General features: G+C 34.4%; 3 protein-coding genes across 3 annotated transcripts; all 3 read right to left on the minus strand.

The window, feature by feature from the left end:
- Window positions 1-4,826: 4,826 nt before the first annotated feature.
- Window positions 4,827-5,906, minus strand: LOC118033322 (transcription elongation factor TFIIS). The gene has a single exon (XM_035038257.1). It carries the CDS (start codon window positions 5,904-5,906, stop codon window positions 4,827-4,829), a length of 1,080 nt encoding a protein of 359 aa, XP_034894148.1.
- Window positions 5,907-9,006: 3,100 nt separating this feature from the next.
- Window positions 9,007-13,609, minus strand: LOC118033295 (phosphate transporter PHO1 homolog 3). Its single transcript, XM_035038226.2, has 13 exons — window positions 12,330-13,609; window positions 11,869-12,214; window positions 11,705-11,753; window positions 11,533-11,604; window positions 11,301-11,430; window positions 11,088-11,208; window positions 10,672-10,930; window positions 10,462-10,566; window positions 10,341-10,385; window positions 10,100-10,249; window positions 9,745-10,023; window positions 9,466-9,602; window positions 9,007-9,379 (listed from the first exon to the last, which is right to left on the minus strand). The coding sequence occupies exons 1-13, from the start codon at window positions 12,856-12,858 to the stop codon at window positions 9,277-9,279; spliced, it is 2,325 nt and encodes a 774-aa protein (XP_034894117.1). The 5' UTR covers window positions 12,859-13,609; the 3' UTR covers window positions 9,007-9,276.
- Window positions 13,610-14,079: 470 nt separating this feature from the next.
- On the minus strand, window positions 14,080-17,213 carry LOC118033294 (G2/mitotic-specific cyclin S13-7). The gene is made up of 9 exons (XM_035038225.2): window positions 17,030-17,213; window positions 16,249-16,396; window positions 16,039-16,099; window positions 15,676-15,921; window positions 15,471-15,596; window positions 15,129-15,377; window positions 14,872-15,030; window positions 14,575-14,753; window positions 14,080-14,479 (listed from the first exon to the last, which is right to left on the minus strand). The coding sequence occupies exons 1-9, from the start codon at window positions 17,064-17,066 to the stop codon at window positions 14,332-14,334; spliced, it is 1,353 nt and encodes a 450-aa protein (XP_034894116.1). The 5' UTR covers window positions 17,067-17,213; the 3' UTR covers window positions 14,080-14,331.
- Between the last annotated feature and the right edge of the window lie 2,901 nt (window positions 17,214-20,114).

Raw genomic sequence — 20,114 nt, forward strand, 5'->3', positions numbered from 1 at the left:
AGCAAGAAGATGGCGGGTTCTCCCAGGAAACACGCATGCAGAATCTGCACTATACCTCAACATGTCTCCTACCCCTGTTGAGCAAGGCATCTATAGTCCCTAGCATAACGCTTAAGACAGAACAAATAACTTTATCCAGGCAAGTTACCTAATGTCTTCCATCATGCACGGCATCCCATCAGTTCTACTAATGATGTAGCTACCATTATTTGAGATATAGTTATTCCAAGCGCGAGGGTTCTCCAAGGAAACATGCAAATATGAGGTGTTTGAAAATGCAGAATCTGCACTATACCTCAACATGTCTCCTACCCCTGTTGAGCAATCACATTCTCTTACCACACTGTCAGAACAACCTTCATATGCAATGGATGATCCCTTGGAATGAGAACTATAGTCAGATTTTTTGGACCTAGCATAACGCTTAAGACAGAACAATGTGTCCCATAACTTTAGTTTTCCAGGCAACCTGTTTGTGTTACCTATTTCTGTTTCTCTGCCATGTCTTCTAGGCCGTCTCAGTGCAGGGTCGATGCTATCAAGCATCCCATCAGTTCTACTAATGCCATCCATCAAATTCAATAATGTAGCTACCATTATTTGAGATATAGTTCTTCACCTCTGTCTTTCCGTGCAGGTGCAATGGCATCCAACTCAACAATGAAGACCTTTGAAAGCATAACCATCATTTAGCAACCTAGGAATAGAAGTTACAGTAAACTGAGGCTCAGAGAAGCATAACATTTTATAGTTCCAGACAACAGATTTCAAATTTAAACGTGATGAATCAGTTTGTAGACAAATGATAAGGAAAGCCAACTGCAAAGGTCAACACCTTCATTTTCGTTTTTATGATCTTTGTTCCTGTGCATTGTCGTCAATAAGTCATACAAGTGCTGCAAATTGTCTGAAAACACTACATTAGAATGAACGTTTTTCATAGCTAACCAAAGGATGCCACTTTCTAGCAACAATACCTTGAACCCTACTGTAAATTTGTTTCTTTTTAGAACAAGTGTATTCAGCAGCTTGTTTGGTTTGAAACAGGGCGAGACCCTGAAAAATTAGAGAAGAACGAAGAAAAAATTCGAAGAGAGTAGAAATCTAACCACGGCAGGTGCAGATTGACAGGCCAAATCAATAACTTTCTCCATCACACTAATTTATTATTGTCCAAGAACCAATTCAATTCAAAAGTTTAATATATTTGATGGAATCTAAGATAAGATTTATATTTTTTTATCATACTCTCTCCAATAAAGTTAGTAAAATTTTACCATTTAGTTAACATGACTTTTATACCATGGCAAAAAAACAGCTGAAGTCAAAATCTCACGAGACATAATTTATATTATTTTCTAAACAAAGAACTTTCCTGTGCCAGGCTGAAACCTGGAGAAAAGAAAGCGTAAAAGAGCAAGACATCAAATCACAGAACAACTAATGACTCCATGGGGGAGAGGGTAAAAACTATACTTTTCTCTCTGCAGCAGCCTGAATTGATTTGTAAAACTGTTAGCTTGAATCAAGAAATCATTAGAGCTTTATCAATCATTAGGACTTTACCGATTCAATCATGATTTGATGTAGGCTAAGCTCTATGTATAATCAACATGTAAGTACCCATTTTCAAGAAAAATTATCCTGCTTTACAGAAATCATTTTTCAACAATGCCTTTCCTGTTGAAGGATTAAATGCTCACAATTCCAACCTCCAAGAGGCTTCAAACCAAAATGAAATAGGTTTCATATCATAGGTCATCCAGGACAGATATTTAGAACAATAATCGATCCTTGCAGAAATATAATCTGATAATCCTATGAAAGTGGCATCATTCACATAATGTTCAAAGACACTGCTTAAATACGCCAATGCCAAGCTTTTGTGTGTATGCTTTCAAACCTCTCAAGAAGGAAAAACCATCTCAAGAGCAAAGTAATTCCCTGCTTCATTAGCTATTTCATCGACAGATTCAATGGAACCAGGAGCAAGGGAAGAAGAAACCATGGAAGATTCTGAAAGCCAAATTTTCAAACTCTGGCAGCAGTAGTTGACTCCGGCTCAACATCATTGATTCTACCAGTAAAAACAGATTTCTCGATCAAAGATGGATATTTACTGGAAGCTTCTTCTAAAGACAACAAGATATATTCTTGTTCACTAGCCTCTGAGTCTGCAGCAGATGCCAATGATGGTGTTCTAGGAGATGAAGCAGACTCATCAGCATTCGATAGCCTCGATAGCGTCTTCGAATTCTTCTTTGTCTTTGGAGGCATCTGTTACTAAAAAATCTCTAGAAAATAAAATAAAAGGTATTTAGTATCATTAATTCCTTTCATGGATTAAAGTGATATTCCAAATTACTAAAGATTAAATATTTTAGCTGAACAAAAAAGTACAACTTTTATCGTTAGAATTCCTGTAAAACATGTTTTGCACTATTTAACTCTTCATATATAAGAAAAATGTTGTAAATTGAGAAACAGGAGAGAAAACAATTGGAGAAGAGATGAAGAAGGAACCCGATTTCTTGGTTTTTGAGTTTCTTGAAAACCATGAAGGAAACGATCAGGCTTGAGAGATGGGAGGTTGAGTTCCCCAGTTCAGCAAGAACTGTTCGGTATTCCTCTGGTAACACAAATGTAGAGAGACTAGGAGAGAGAGGAGAGGAGAGGAGAGGAGAGGGGGAGAGACAGGGGAAGGTTAAAACCCTTGTCGACGGGGAGCAGGGTTTTCAGGTCTTCTTTGGCTTTATTAGGCCTTAAAAGGCAATAAGGCCTATCCTCTTTGCTGATTACTCCAATGATTTGGCCTGAAGGAAAAGCCATAAGTTTTTTTCCTCGAAGTACTGAAGGAAGAGGTGAGGCTACAAAGAACATCATGATATAGCTTTCCTTATGGAACAAGTCTATAATTTTCTTTGATCCATGCAAAGAGTTTGCCACAAGCCACCAATGTGCATTACCTGATGTTTGCCTCACAAACCAATTAATCTGATGCTCTCAATAGTCTATCCTTGTGGACTCTGATCCATTACAATCCTTAACAGTTGCTTGTTATTGTTTTTATATATGGTTGAGAATCTGAACCACAATCCTTGTAAGACCTCTTCCAACTGGTTTCTGATTGGCATGCATCTAATTTTGCAGAGTTTTATTTAAACCCTTGTGGGGTAGGAAAATTGTCGGTTGATGGGAGACAAGGCAAGCAGAGAATTTTTCCTGATAGTCCAATAATGAACCGGATGATTCTGACAAGTCGAGAAAATGATTGCTTCAAAGCAGGAGGATTGTGAAATATATGCTAAGCTTGGAAATGAAGTTTTGTTTTTATCTCAAGAAAATTATAGTTTCAAAAACAATATAACGAGACAAAGAAATGACAATACTAAGGGCCAATACATCCAGGCTGCCTTAGATTATTCCTAGAGGAAAATCTGAAAGCAACCTTTTCTTTTCGACCAGGTACTTTTCATTGATTTTATTGTTCCACAGATCTTTGCACTAAGAAGGGTAAAAGGTCAAAGTGTGTGGTGCAACCTTAGTCTTAATCAGTTCCTGTTGATTGTTGTGATCATACATATGCTGGCAGTCTAATAGTTATGCAGATTGACCGATATTCTTTGCTATTGTTTGTTATTGAAATCTTCTAAAACCACTGTTTCAAATGCATGAATTTTCCCTAGTTACAAATGATGTCAAAAAGGAAGTCTATTTCTTCGATCCAAGAAGGAATTCGACATGAGTCCATTTCCTTGTTTTGTCAACTTGGGTGTACAGTAACTTCTCCACTGGAAGTAAGATGCATAGAACATAAAGCAATGGCTGAACACAATCCGAAAAAAATTATAAAAGCTACAGATGCTACTGATAATGAACCAAGGAAATTAGATTTCACCAATTATTTCCATGGGATATGGATCCTTGATTCCTCTACAACGACAAGTTTTTTGGTCAAAACTTTAGAAGGAATAAGGACAATGACAATCTTACAAGAACTTCGAAAGCAAATGATGCTAGGTATTCGAAGAAACAAGTGGACAGTCTGCATAGATATCTTACTCTAACAAGAAATGGGTGTTTCTTGTTATTGATTACTCGAGAATATTGCAACCTACAAGAATGTCCCAGATTGGTCTACGTTAAAAGTGAACTTTGGCCATTGTAGATGCAAAGCTTTTGTTGTTAGAAAGACAAGGAGGAGCAAGTATGAAAGTTACCGAGTCTAGATGGTATAAAACATAGACAAGTTAATGCCTTGGTGGCTCAGCCCAACCTTGCAACCAAATTTCCAGAGCAGAACAAGCCTATATGGCCATGTTTAACTACACTGTAAAAAACATAATACCAAAGCGCATTAGCATCAGCGACAACAAGAAAGAAAGAAAGAAAGAAAAGAGTTTTACACTTCGTAGATTTGAACAACCGAATTGTAGTTGAACGGATGTATTGTACATCCGTTTGAATTTCAGCCGAATATTCGGGCTAATGGGGCATGAAAAATATGTCTTTTTCTTTAATTTTGTTTCTCTATCCTACCTTACATTTGTTAACCATCCAAACACAAAGCCTTTGTGATTGGAAAAAATTCATTGAAGAAAACTACATTGGATTTGATGTACAATTAGCATCAACAATTGTTAAAATAATTGCATTTTGCTTGCATAGTAAGGAAGTTATGTAATTGAACTATATTGATGAATGAATAAATGATTTACCAAAAAAAAAATCACTGAGATTCAGTTACATCAGCAGCTAGAGCATAACTAACATGAACTAGGATTGAATTGTCTTTACAAAAGAATTAAATCTTGTATTAGTGTTGATTACAAGCAACAAAGGCCTCGATATTCCATTGGATCCACTGATTTGTGCTGTTGTTCTGCATTCATCTCCTTCCACAAAGATTTCTTCCTGATTTGATCATTCTCTAATTGCCTTTGATCGCTTGCCATCTCTTCTGCTGTCATAGTCACGAGTTTCTCTGGCTTAATCTGTCCAAGAAGAACTTTCCTTCTCAAATCTGGATTCTTTGGATCCTTCATGTTGAACAATATTGACCTGTACTTCAATTGTTTGGTGCCATTGAAAAGCCCCATCCTTTCAAACATCAGTGATTCAACATCAGCAGCAACAGTAATTGGGTCACGCAATCTTACTGCTTCCATCAAATCCTCTTTAACCTCCTTTGCAACTCTGCACAATGACTCCACAAGAATGTGCCTGACCTTGCTACGCAAGCCATCACTGCACTTGACAGGTTCTTCTGATGGTTTCTTGAAACTACAGAAATCTTTCACATTCTCTTGCTGTGTGATGCGCTTGGTAGATGGTTTCTTGAAATTACAGAAATCTTTAACATTCTCTTGCTGTGTGATGCGCTTGGTAGATGGTTTCTTGAAACAGGGCCTGATACTTTGTACTTTCCCTGGATTTGTGCAGCGCATGGCAGGATCTTGTGGTGGTTTCTTGAAACAACTGAAACCATTTTCTTTCTCTTCTTTTATCTTCTTCTCTGTCTGAATAGGCATGTTAACTTTAACCCTTCCTATTACTCTTCCTTGTATCTTGACAATAAGAGTCCCCGTTCTTGACCCACTTGTAGATTTTGTTGGCTGAGTTTTACCATCAATGGCAGGGTTTCTTGCGTAAAGATTCCTACTCCAAGCATCCAGCACGCAAGAAGCAGCAGTTCTGATCATCTTTACACGGTGTTTTGTGAGATATTGAACTTCTTTAGCAACAGGAGTGGAGACAAGAACCCTGGATGATGTTACGGGGAACCTCTTAAGCTGGTCCAAAGCATCTAGGCATCGATAAACTTCAGGAAATATTGAAGCAGAAGTGGCCACAATGGCTGCAGATTTCTTTGCTGACTCAAACAGCGACAGAAACTGTTTCTCCATTGATAACTGGTCTTATCAACTAGGGCTTAACCTAAAGAACTACAAAAAAGGCAAGACAGAAGACTAAACTGAAAATGTAGGTTTAATTTCCTTTGCGATGTAGGGTATTGTGATGGAAACGTTTCTTTTTGTAGGCATGAAGGGTCAATCCTAGTTTGATCCTGAATCCGATTGCTTAAAGGAGACCATGTGGGAGTTTTCCTATTAAATCCGTACAAAATGGGGATCCCAGCAGAAATCCGATTGATTTGAGGAAACATTGGTAGAAACTTTTAGAATTTAATCCTTGAGATTAGTTTCAATTTTTGAAGAAAAAAAAAAAGTAGTTAATAGGGCATTGCATTTTCAGGGCCAAAATTGTTGAGTCTGGCATGTTTCTGCTGCAAGTCTCAGGAATCGTTGTCATTACTGCTTCCTGAGTTTGATGTCTCCAATTTTTCTTGTGATGTTTTCTGGATTATTCCAACTTCCAATCATCATTTGTCCTTAAGAAATAGTTTGTGTTCTGGATTGGAAATTCTTCCATAATACTTCAATAACAACTTAATGGCATCCACACCTATTACGCATATAGCTAGGGTAATTAACCTCTCCCTATCCCGAAATGACAGATAAGAAACAAGGGTTTCTCAAACCCTAGACTATAACCCTAAACTGTAGTGAAAACTTATATCTAGAGTAGATAGGAAACCTATTCTGAAGGTCAATAACATCAAACCTATTCTAGATATAAGCTACAGAATTATTTAAATAGTGATGGAATTGAAGAAATGGAATTCTCAAAACAACTAGGAAAAAAAAATCCCAAAACAACTAAAAAATATTAGATATGTTGTTTGTGCTTTGCCGCAAGTGGAATAATAATTTTTTTATGTAAAAAAAATGATAGGTAAAAAACAAATTCAAGTACCAAGTTATTGGTTAAAGTGAAAATTTAAATAATATAAAAAAATCAATAACAATAAATAAATTGACCAAAAAAAACAATGAAAAAAGATTAAAAAAAAAAAAACCACACCCGAGCTTAACCAGATTGTCAAACAATCCGATGCTAACATAACTAAAGGAAAATAAAAAAAAAAAAAACAGAGAAAGAGTCAAACTTTTAGAAAAGAAAAGAAAATATTAGCTTTTAAAAAAGGGGGACAAAGCAATCTTAGGCGAACCTTCTAAACCTAATTTAATCTAAAAAACCTGCAACTTGTTAGATTACGAACCCGAGTTCAATCAAAAAGTTTAAATATTCTCCAATTTAATTTTGACTGATGGAATTGTTAAAAAATATTGATAAAAAAAATTTGTAAAAAAAAAAAGGAGTAGCAAAAAAAAGAGAATAGGCTTAAAATCTAACATGAAAAAACCCAATAAGGATGAAATTTGAAAAAAAAAAAAAAACATCATCCCAAAAAAATTTGCAATTAAAAAAATTGGGAACAAACTTGAAAGATTAAAAAATCTTAGAGGTGAAATTGAAAAATCATTTGTAATATAATTGATTATTTATAGATTAAAAAATAGTAGGGGATGAAATAAAAAAAATTGTTGAAAGTAAACCAAAATATTTTATCTATATCCAAAAAAAATTATCCCAATCAAGTTGCATAATCTCCAACCTAATTTAATTTTAAATGATGAAATCACTAGAAAAATATTAATAAAAAAAACCTACTAAAGCAACAAAAAAAATTAAAATAATAAGGTGTAAATTTTAGAGATAAAAAAAAAATCAAGGAGTGAAATTAAAAACATATGTAAAAACCATGCAAACCCGGACAAACATCCTAAATATGATCAAATCTTAAAAAGCTTGCAATCTATAAAAACCTGGATCTTTCCTATCAAAATATTTATCATAAGCCAATTTAAAAATATAAGTTTGAAAAACTTGTTAGTAAAAAAAAATAACAAAAAAAGTTATGAGCAAAATCCGACAGCCAACCCTAGCCACCAAATCATACACATGACCTAGAACATGAGACTCAAATGATGCTATAAACAAGAAAACTTAAAAAAATACCAATAAAAATAATATTAAAAAAATGCTTTAAAAAAAACAGAAGTCGACTTTCGAGCTAATCTTTTAGAGCTATGATCCAAGTCATGAAACTGATGAGACCTCATTAAAGGCAAACAAAAAAAAAAAAAAAAAGTCAGATTTTTAACTAAGCAAATATCGAGGGATAAAATTAAAAAAAAATTAATAAAAAAACAATGCAGAACAAAAAGGAAAATAATAATTAAAAGAATTACGACTAAATTTGACTAAATATTGAAATTTAAAAAACCAATCCATTAAAATTTTAAATAAAAAAAAAAAAATAAATAAAAATTCCTAGGGTGGAATTGTTAAAAAACAAATCAATCAAGAAAATAATTCAAAACAAAATAAATAACAATTTAAAAAAAAACATATCTAAAAACAAATTTCAAAAATCAAATGACCAAGGATGAAATCAAAAATAAAATTCAATTAGAAATAATCAATGTAAATAAAAAATTATAAATAAGAGAAGAGGATTAAATCCAAAGAATAAATAAATTGACGGGTTGATATGATTTTTTGTATAGTCAACATGCAATCCCAAAAAGAAAGAGAAGGAAAAAAAAAAAAAAAAGTCATTCTTTATCAAATCTCTCTGAACCACGATACACACGTCATCTAGGGAGGAAGAGAACACTGAGATGAATCAAATGATGTGATGGAAGCATCATGACAACCACTAGTGTCAGCCGCACGCGCTGACGCATGATTTGCACACAACAGTTGTCTGTTTTTATTTGTCCAAAACCAAAAATGCCCTCAAGACCAATCAATAATAACAAACAAACCATTATGAAATTACTATCAAGCCCCTAAATTCAAGGCTAAAAAATTGGAATGGCATGGGTAATATAGTAATTTCATTGTTCTAGCGAATAAGAAAATACAAATATGTCCTTGTGCAGAAGGCATTAAATTATTATTTTCTAGAGTTACATTAGTATTTTACTTTAGCATTTTAAAACTCAATTACTAAAATAACCCCACTCAATTTTCAAAACATATTTATGTCATGGGAAAAAGATCATTCTAACCCCGAAATAAAGACAAAAGAGAAAAGATCAAGAGACAAATATAGTAATTATATTATTGTAATGAATAGTTAACTGTCTCTCGGAGGACACTAATATCACCATGAGTTTTAGCTTTCTTGTTGATAAAAATAAAATCCCAAAAACATCTTTTGAGTTTAATTAATTTGGACATGTTCTTTAAATGTACGAATCAAAAAATTGAGTGAAAAAACAGTTCATGTCCTCCTGATTCCTAGTTTTGAGAACATCAATGCTGCATTTCTTTCTTTGGCTAACTTCACCAGGTCCATTGGTTTTACTCTGACGCAACAATCAAGTCATGTTTGTAGTCAAAAGGTAGAGGTACAGACTTGAATGCGCGATACTTGCCAACGTTATTCAAATGTTCATACTCCAACCTGATCAATCACAAGAGTATGAACAGGATTAGCCACAAAATGCAATTCACAATGAAGTTGGGAATTTTACACAAAATCAATGTTACCTGAAAAAGTTCCATAATCCGCGACGAATAATCTCCAAGCTAGCAACAACTGCAATTATGGCTTGTCTATGGAGGAAGGGCACTTGGAAGTTCAGTACAGTTTGCAACCAGGCAAATCTCAGGAATACATTCAGAACCTGCAATTTTCGCCAACATAATAAGAATTAGTAATCAGGAAAAACTCTGGTGCTAATGCATGTAATTAATTTGTAAACCTGGTTTATGTTTTAATGGTTTTCATTTTATGTAATTGTTCTTCGTTTTTCTGTTCTAACTCACCATTGCTCCAAAATATACACTTCTGTAAGGGATAAGGAGTTTGTCTCTTAGCAACCAGTTCGTAGACTGAGTTTGCAAAAGCCCCCAGTCCATGACTAGGTCCCAATATGTACCATAGACAGCTGCAATTACTGAGAATATCCAGGCTATTATATTCCTGCCCAGTCCTTTTTCAAAACTATATGCAGTCCTTGTGCTTACAGCAATAATTGTGCAGAAATACTTGAGCCCATTATATCCTTGCTTCATGTCCTTCTCTTCGAAGAGGCGTCGAAGACACTGAAAATTTGAAAAGAGAGCTGTAAGTGCCAACCCTAACCTAATAAGTTACAATTTCAGAGCAACTCATGCATACCTGAAGGAGACGAGACCAGTAAGGAATCACAGCAACAATGAAATAGAAAGTGCTGTATATATTACTGGTTTTACAGGTATTTTGTCTCCGTTTATAGTCTCCCCAGCCATAGTAGCATATGTAGAATTCAAAGCTTCTAAGGGCTTGCACCTGTATTCAAACAATGAGGGATGCTCGTTATCAAAGTGGCAGTACTTGTATGGTGATTTAAGGCATATAAAGCATTGGTTTCTCTACTGACCTGGCTAGTTAACTGGTCAGCCAAGAAGAAATCTTGGAAGGAGACCTGCAATTGAGAAATAATAGATAAATAGGTTGATCCCTTTTATATTTCCTACTCTACTATAAGTGTGACTAATTACCTTGTATAGAGGAGCACAGATGCAGTGAAACAAACTTGTGATAAAGAAGAAGCGACTTGTACGATATATAAAGTTGAAAGGGAAGAAGCATATGATAAGTACAAGCTGCAAAGACCAGGGGAAAAGGAACTGGTTGAGCATACTGCAAATGCATTTATAAATTTTGGCAGGGGAACTAGCAGGTATGTTGGATTGCTCCACTTTTCTTACCACAACCAAACCTAGAGGTACAAGTTCTGTTAATGCTTTGTAATCTTTCGTTCTGGGATCCATTTCCATGTCAAGGTTTGCAAGCACGCTGGCTAGCGCCAACACTGCCAGACCAAAGCCTAACATCAAAACATCTCGATAACCCAGCTCTGTTCCTTGTTTGAAGCCAAATATGAAGGTATAATTGATCCGATACCGCCTCCAGAAGTATATATTGGCAGCATACATAAGCATATGTAGAACAACAAATGCAAACAGGCTGCAAACAAGTATGAAATGACTTGTTAAATAAACTGCTAAGGTTTATCATGAGAAAGACAATACGGGGTTCTGTTAATTCTTGATTCCCTTAATTTGCAAAGGTGGTGTATAAATTAGGAAGCGCAGATGCTTCGAAACCCCTCTCTGTAACATACCTGTAAAGAGGAAACATGTTTTCCATGTACCGGTGTTTCCCTTCCTTATTCAGAAGATCTCGAACATGTATGATTAATACAAGAGCTAGAACGAGAGCCAATGTGCAACCAACAAATAGGCCTGGAAAAGTTCCCACAAAACAGATTCAGTAACAAAAGTAATCAGAGAAAATTGGCCTTGAAAGTTCAGATTACTTTTATTTAGACTCTTACCAATGGAAAATGATATCCTATGTCTTTCTTTCTTAGCTTTTGGTCTTAATGTGTCCATAGCTTTCCTTCGGTTTGAATTGGAGAAGTGCTTGGTGAAAGTTAATTCAACTCTCTCCATGAGCTTGATTACCTGCAACAGCACATCCACAAATCAGATTACAAAGGTTTAGAACATAGAAGAATGAATTCATGGACATTGATTCTTGACCGCCATGAATAGATATTATCTTACGTCATCAGAGCTGCCAAGATGGGAGAAATCCATCATGTTCCTAAAGCTATTTAATGTGCGCTTTGACGTAATCTGCGATGATGAGAACAAAACAGAAAGTCAGGTTGGTGTTAACTTCTAATAACAAAGCTTAGCATATGATGGGAGGGAGATCTGTAAACAGGGAATCTACCTTGTCAGATTTCTTCACTATTTTTGAAAATGCTTGAATATTCAAGTAGCTGTTTTCAAATGCAAACAAGAGAATTTAGTAGAAGTTAAGGAAAGAGGAATAGAGCATCTCCAGACTATAATCCAGATAGCCAAAAAAGCAAGTTTATGAACAAAATTTATTACCTATAGTTCTTTAGAAGCTGAAGCTTGTAGTAAAATTCATTGAAAGCCAGCTTGAGTTGTTTTTCAGCTTTCTTTAGATTTTTCTTACTAAACTTTGGCTCAGTTTGATTAGAAATGTCGAAGAAGCCTTTGATGGTTGAACGAGGAGTTTCAGGAGATCTTTTCAATTTCACATGATTAAGTAGTTCTGATGAAGCTGCTTTCCATCTACTGCTGTTCTTTAGTTTCTTTTCATGAATCTCTCCACGCATAGAATTGGTGTGCTTATCATTTGTGCCATCATTTAAGTCATCTAGTTGCCTTCGATTCGACTGTCCAGCCTCTATAACATCCATGGAGATAATTCCTGCAGATGAAGCAGGATATATCAGTTCAAATAACCGAAAAAGAACCAATAATTTTTCGATTGAAAAAAGTAAAATGCAGAACTGAAAATTGCTAGCTCCATGATAAGAACTTACTACTTGATCCAGCAGCAGCAACATCAGAACCGAGACGATTCGAGTCACCATACTTATTAAACAATCCCTGTAAGTTCTCCGCTTTTACACGAAAGGCAATCAAAGCATCCATTTGCTTACTCAACATTTCAGCTTCATCCATCACCTCTTGCACCTTAGACTTGTAAAACCTGTCAACCTTATCAAACTCATCGCCAAGCCTTTTCAAGAACACTATTTCAGGTTCACCTCCTCCCTCGGCAGCCATGAGAAAAAATGTTTCATAACTTTCAAAGGCATTTCGTTTCAAAGAATTCTCCCGAATGGCTTGGTTTTCAATGTCCTCAGAGCCTGCAGAATGCTTCTGCCTTTGTATTAGACCACTGAAAGTTCTGTAAAGAGTTAAAGCTCGGTTCAGGTCACCTTGTTGCCTCTTTCTTTGCTTCATACGCTTGATGTCTTTCAAAAGGGTCTTTAAATCATCATAATCCATGTAAGCTTCTTCCCATTCTGGCACCATTTGGGAGGCAAATTCCTTCCCAAACTTCATGTTTGAAAAACAGACGAAGTTTCTTGAAATTTTATTGTGTCTATATGGATCTTCTTCAAAACGAATGAAAGCAACCTAATGAGAGACGTTCTGCTCAAGTCTCTATCTTATACGTTCTCATATTTTCACTGTTTTTCCAGCTTCCATGAATCTGATGTACAATTGGATCCTTTGAGCATCAATAATTTGACTATCTTAAAAACATTTCTGACCTTCAACTAATAATATTTTTTTTCTCCCTTTTTGTCCTACTTTACACCATGATTGACTTCCTGTCTCTTTCCTTCATTTATTGTTTTAAATGAGGCTTGCCCTACTAATACAAATAATTGACAACGTGTTTGTTCTGATACATGATGCTATATAGGTTGATGGGCTCTCTTCCAAGCTTCAAACAAATTGCAAAGACCTTTTGATTCGGTTATTTTTCATGTTTTTTACCCCACTGGAGTGACCTGTCTTTTGATTCGGTCATTTTTCAGCTAGTTGACAGGTCTTTTGATTCGGTTATTTTTCAGGTTTTTTACCCCACTGGAGTGACCTGTCTTTTGATTCGGTCATTTTTCACCTTGTTGACAGGTTTTTTACCCCAGTTGGGTGACCTGTCTTTTACTTGTAATCTTCCATCATTAGCATCCTCGTCCTTATATCATGTGTCCTCGTCCTTGTCAGGTGTTGCCAACCATGATCATGTCTTTTACGTTCTTCCAAAATCTTTCTTGCCGTCAGTGGGCCAATATTTCTTTCTTGCCTAGTGCTGCTTGTCACTGCACTGCGCAAGTGGGCCTATTATACCCATGCGCAGCTTCCAGGTGATGCGTGGTGCAAAAATGGATAAAAAAAACATAGCTATTATTCATTCAGCTTGCTTAAAACAATCAAGGACACTTTCTTAAATTTGAGAGTAAGAAATTAAGGGCAGAAAAGAAAATTATTGCTCATATAGTGGCAACAAACAAATAGATCTAATCCAACAAACAAATTTGAGAGTAAGAAATTTAAGAGCAGAAAAGAAAATTGCTCATATGGTGGCAAAATGGTCTTCTCTTCATTCAGCTTGCTTAAAACAATCAAGGACACTTTCTTAAATTTGAGAGTAAGAAATTAAGGGCAGAAAAGAAAATTATTGCTCATATAGTGGCAACAAACAAATAGATCTAATCCAACAAACAAATTTGAGAGTAAGAAATTTAAGAGCAGAAAAGAAAATTGCTCATATGGTGGCAAAATGGTCTTCTCTTCATTCAGCTTGCTTGAAACAATTAATGACACTTTCTTAAATTTGAGAGTAAGAAATTTAAGAGAAGAAAAAGAAAACTATTGCTCATATGGTTGGTATTGCTCATATGGTGGCAACAAACAAATAGATCTAATTCAACAAACAAATTCGTTCATATACTCTCTCTATGCTGGCTCACATAAAGCAAATGTGAGAATTTCCAACTAAAAAGCTTTTTTAAACTTCGTTGATCATTAACTCAAACCACCAGGCAACAGACTTTTGGCTGGTGGAAGCAGAGCAACTGCTCCTCGCTCAGGCTTTGAGTACTTCCTGAACACAGACTGAAGTCTGTGTTCCGCGGCTTTCGAATGGAAATACACCAGCAATCCAGCACAATCCCTGATTTTAAGACAAAGAAATATACCAAAATCAAAATGAAATCAGACTGTGGACCGGTGAAATCTTGCTGGTGGATAAGTTAAATAAAGACTTACTTAAGTTGAGGTTCTGAGAAACCAGTGTGCTTCTCAAGGGTCTCAGTCCAGGAAGGGGTTTTATTTAGAGTGCATCGAGCCACATATACTGCTGAGGCAGCAACCATTGATGGACAAAACATGACTGTGTCATAATGCATCAAGCCCAACTCAGCTAGAAAATAGACCATGTTCTCCATCTAGACAAGTCAAAAACAGCAATTGTAGATATATAATTAGTAACCTTGGATATGGCCAGATAGCAGAAAAAAATTATACTAAAAGGGCGATCATTAGACTTAGAGTTTTCTAACTCACTCCCTTCTCAGGAATTGATGCCTTAATGAAGCGAGCAAGGAAAACATAGTGTGTAGGCACTGTCAGTGTCCATTCCAGGTTTGCCAATATAGTCTTCTCCATAACTAGAATCTGTTCATGAGTGTAAGCTCTGTCTGAAATGCACACCAAGTCATTGACCTGAAAGTTTCAATTCATCAAACACTTAACTTTCTGGAAAAATAATCTACCTGATCAATTAAAGAACGAAAAAATGATATGCGAGGTTTTTTTATTACCTCAGGAGCCCATATCTCTTCATACTTTGAGGCCATAAGCGTGGCACTCATGCCCACAAGCTGCAATTCCTTTCTGGGAACAGTCTTCACAGAAAGGAATCTATCAATGATATTGATTGTGAGATAAAGAGTTTCGGGTGAGAGCTCAAACTTGTGCTGCACGTCAATCAACCAATCCACAAGAATGGCTCTCATTTTCTCATTAATCTCGGGCTGCCTGTCCATGTAGTCATTGGGCCGGCTCTCATTCTGCAAAACAATATCAACAAACACCAGAACATTATACAAGCAGTCAAGCACACACAAAGGAACTTGTAAATGTCATGCACTCTTTATACAAACCTCAACTAGCTTGTAGAACTTGTAGATGTCCTCGACGTATTCCACCCCAGCCAAATCATTGTTAACATCTGCTGCATCAATGTCAATAACCTGCCCCTTTGGTTTGTTTGCAACACCACAAGCAGCCTGAAACAAGTACCAAGTTAGCACAAGAAAACCCACAAGAAAGCCCTGTATACTAACAAAAAGTTGCAATAATAATCACCTTGCTTCTAGCAGTGAGGACAGAAGAAAGAGTTGGCTTGTTCTTCTTTGTAGATCCTTCTCCTTCCTTTTTCTTGTTCCCTGGCTTCTCTTCAGTATCAGGGCTTATCTCAGTCACCTCTTCAGGCTTTGGTTTCACAGTAACTTTCTTCTGAGCTGGCTTTCTCACTGCAACTTTTCTAGCCTCTGCGGCCACTCCATCAACACCAGCAGCAGGCACTTTTTCCGCTTTGACACATACTTGTTTCTGCATTCAAAGAAAACCCAGAATCCTACTCAGTCCAGAAATCAAACACACCTAGAATCTAAAATCTGCAGTCTATCAATTTTAACACTAACAACGGGTCAAAAAAGATTATTGAACCTTGTTGTTCTCTGCAGCTGCCGCAGCTTGAGCATTGGCAAGCAGTTGAGCACCGAAACTCCTAATAAAAGAACAAAAATATCAGCCAAGAAGGAGCAACTTGGACTACGATTGCTCTTCTTTTAGTCTAAAAAGACTATTGAACCTAAAATCAGCCAATTTTGACTACAAAAAACACCAAATGGGTTACTGAAAGATAGAGAGAGGAACCTTGTGACGGGGCGATGAGGCTGCTGTTTGCCTTCTATTCCTCGAACTGTAACAAGATTACCAATATCGCCAAGAACCCGGCGGTTTTTTCCTTCAGCCGCTGCTGCCATTTTCTTCACATTCTTGTTTACACCTACAACTGCTTCACCTGTGGCAGATTATCAGTCATTAGAATCCATCATCTACTCATTGTAAACCAGGATTCAACAAACATATAATAAAATATTGAAAGAAATGAACTCTAGAGGGAAACAAAAAAAGGTCACTTAGTCAGTCTTTTGTTTTCTCTGGTGGGTTTCCTTTATTTTTCTCAGTAACCAAACATATACTATAGCGAAAACAAACCAAAGAGGAAAGAGAGAAACGAAAAAGAAAAATCGACCCCCAAGATCTAATCTTTTTCATCAAACAACAGTACAAAGTAAAACCCATATAAAGATTGTAATCAATCAATTCTGTAACTAAAAACACCCAAAAGGAAAACAATAGATCTATTTTAAAAATAAACAAATAAAACGAGATAAAAATTAAAGAATCATCACGGATACCAAAAAATAATAAATAAAAACAAAATAAAAACAACAAGAAACAACAGATTTAAATGTAATCACATCTGGGCCCAATCCTATTATCAAAATGATTAATCAAAAACCACTAAAGAGAGACCCCATTATGAAGAAGAATGAAAAGAACCCATTACTATTTTATTCAATCATTGACCAAGAAACAAAGAAGAAGAACCAAATAATGACAATAAATCAGAGAAAGAAAATCAAAATACCTCTGATTGCTTGTTGTTGCTGAACCCTTGAAGCCATTTTAGATTGATTAAAGAAAAACTCTTACTCTTCCAGCTTCTCTCTCTAAATTTCTCTTCTTCTCTCTGAGCAATGTCTTGATTTCAGAGAAAATTTTGAGAGATAGGGAAATAGTAATAAAGGGAGAAAAACCCTTCTCTTTTTGAAGCTGAGGAGCCAACGCTTCACTTCCAACGGTCGAATTTATTTTGATTTTGATTCGTTGGATCAAGGTTTGATCCTACGATCTGGAGAGCGCCAGAGTTTTATAGCCGTTGGTGTTTGGGATAAAGTTACCTTTTGTGTTAAAATATTATACAAGGTAAGAAAGGAAGGATCTGCTAATTACATCGTAAGTTTAATGTAAATTCCGTGCTACGAGCTATATTGGCCGACAGCGTACATGAATTTGCCACGTTTCCATTAATGGTTGTAGTTTGATGGAGATTCGGTGATATGAGTGTAAAGGTCGATTTTTTCAGACAAATACCTCTTTTACTTCGTTTTTTTTTTATTGGAGAGTGAGTTGATATTTTTTTTTTTTAGCCTAGAAATAAATAATCTCGTAAAATATTTTCATCAATTTCAAATATATTTTTTTAGCTATAAAATAGTTTACATTGATTAATTTAAGATTTTTAAATAAAAAAAATATTAGAAATAAAAAAAATATTAAACAGAAATATATATTATGATTAGGACAATCTCCATCGAGATTAAGTCTTTCTTTATATTTTTCAGCTCAAATTCTCAGAAAATTTATTAAATTTATTAAATGAAATCTTAAAATCAAATTTACTTTTTCCCTTGGACTTTAAAGTTAATATTCAAAAAACTAAGTTGAACGAAAAAATCTATTTATTTTGATGTTTATTGTAGTTAAAAAAATTTAATTTTGATTAACTAAAAAAATATTTTTTTATTTTAAAATTATTATATTGTCAACATTTAATAAAAAAATAGTCTTTTAATATATAATATGATATGCGCTTTTATCTTAATTTAATTAGAATGAAAGAGAGTACAAAAGCATGTACAAATGGTCAAATACACTTTTTTTTTTCTATATCTTTTTGGAGAAAATAAAATAATTATTTTATAATAAATATATCCATAAACAAAATCTGTCATGGCCCATCAAATCACACAAAGCATGTCCCAATTCACCTAAATTGTTATTAAAGCCCATCTGAAAAATATCCATGGCAGCACACCAACACTAACCAAGCTAACATCTCCATGTCCTTTATTTTTTTTTTTTTCAAGATTAATGATGCATTGATCATTATTTTTAAAGAAATGTTTTTAAATTAATTTTTGTATTAAATGAGATTAAAAAAAATTATTTAAACAAATTTTAAAACACATCTTATTTTAATAAGTTAAATTTGTATATAAAAAAAATTAAGTGTTCATTATGTTTTGTGATTATTACATGGTAAATAAATATTGCATGGAAATAAACTTGAATGGTTAGATCATCGAGTCAATCCAATTTTATTTTTTATTTTTTCAATCATGTTTAAACCAAGTCAACCAGATTATTAAAACTCTAACCTGATTTTTTTTTTTATCAAGTTTAAAACAAGACAACTAGATTATTAAAACTCTAGCATGATCAATTGAGCTTAAAAATATAATATGTATGAGGTTCAAGTCCCAAGTTTCATGAGCCTAGTCTAAGTTTAAAAAATACAAATTATTACAAAAAAAAGAATGCTCAGCCTTTTCTTGTAATACATGAGGAGAATCATTATGAATTCAATCAGTTTAATGACAATTTTGCTCTTCATTGCTCTTAACAATTACCTTGATATTAAGGGTTGAATCATCATTTCAAAGGCATTCAAATGTCTTTTGTGAATTGATCATGGACAATTTTGTCATTCAATTGTAAAAATGTAAAGTAAAAATACTATTTTACCCTTGAAATTTAAAAGAAAAAAATCTTTTGCCGGGGTTTTTTTTTTTTGTCTTTTTATCTGCACAATAAAATAAAGCTTATACCATTGGTTGCTGAGAAAAATGACCTTGCAGATAGGAGTTTATTCGTTCTTTTTGTATAGTAAAATTACATAATTAACCTTTGACTTTTTAAATTTAAAAAATGGCTTCGAAGGACATTTTTGTCTTTGCACCATGGTTGTTTTGTAATAATGGTATGCCCTTGAGCCTTTTTTTGTAATTCACCTTATTAAACTATTAATAAATCAGTAAAATATATTGACGCGTACTATGCACATGTCAATGCGTCAGAGTCCTCCGTGCTATTCCGGAGGCGCATGAGAACAATTACGGTGACCACATGATCGTTGTCCCATTTGATGCACAAGGATGTGAAGCAATGTTGGGGTGGCATGTTTGCAAAGGCAGGTAGCAATTTGATGACAATGAATTTTTTTCACTTGCCTTTTATTTCTTTCTCCTGAGCCTTAGTTTTTATGTCGGGTCTTTAAAACTTTAGTTTTGTCCTTCATTTTGTATTTATTTTGGGTTTGGTCCGCATTCTTTCAATTTATATTTGCTTTAATTTTAATGCTTCTTGAAATTTATTTTTTTTTAATTTCATCTCTCTCTGCATTTAATTTAATTTAATTTTTGTATCCAATATGGTCCTCATTCTTTTGATATCTATGTGTTTTATCATTTGTATTTATTTTATTTTATTTTATTTTGTCCTTTATAATTATAATTTTAATTTTTTTCATATTTTGGTCCTCATTTTTTTCATTACTCTTTTTCTATTCTTTTCTTCATTTATTTTTTTTCCCAATTTAATCATTGACTAGTTTCTTTCAATTATTTTTGGTGCAAGATTTGGCCCTTATTGTTTATTTTTTTGATTTTTTTATAATTGAGAGTTTTTCTTTGTAATTATTTTTGCCTTTTATAAGGTTGTCTCATTCTCATGACCGGATCCACTAGTTTTAATGATTTACCTGGTTTGAGTACGATATTTTTTAAAATCCTTTTTAGAATTGTTTTTTTATTTTTTTTATTTGACATTAACTTATTAGGCTATGATCTTTGTGATTTGTCCAACTTTTCTTTTTATGAGGTAATCATTAT

Source organism: Populus alba, chromosome 16 (assembly GCF_005239225.2).
Source record: "Populus alba chromosome 16, ASM523922v2, whole genome shotgun sequence".
Classification (NCBI taxonomy): domain Eukaryota; kingdom Viridiplantae; phylum Streptophyta; class Magnoliopsida; order Malpighiales; family Salicaceae; genus Populus; species Populus alba.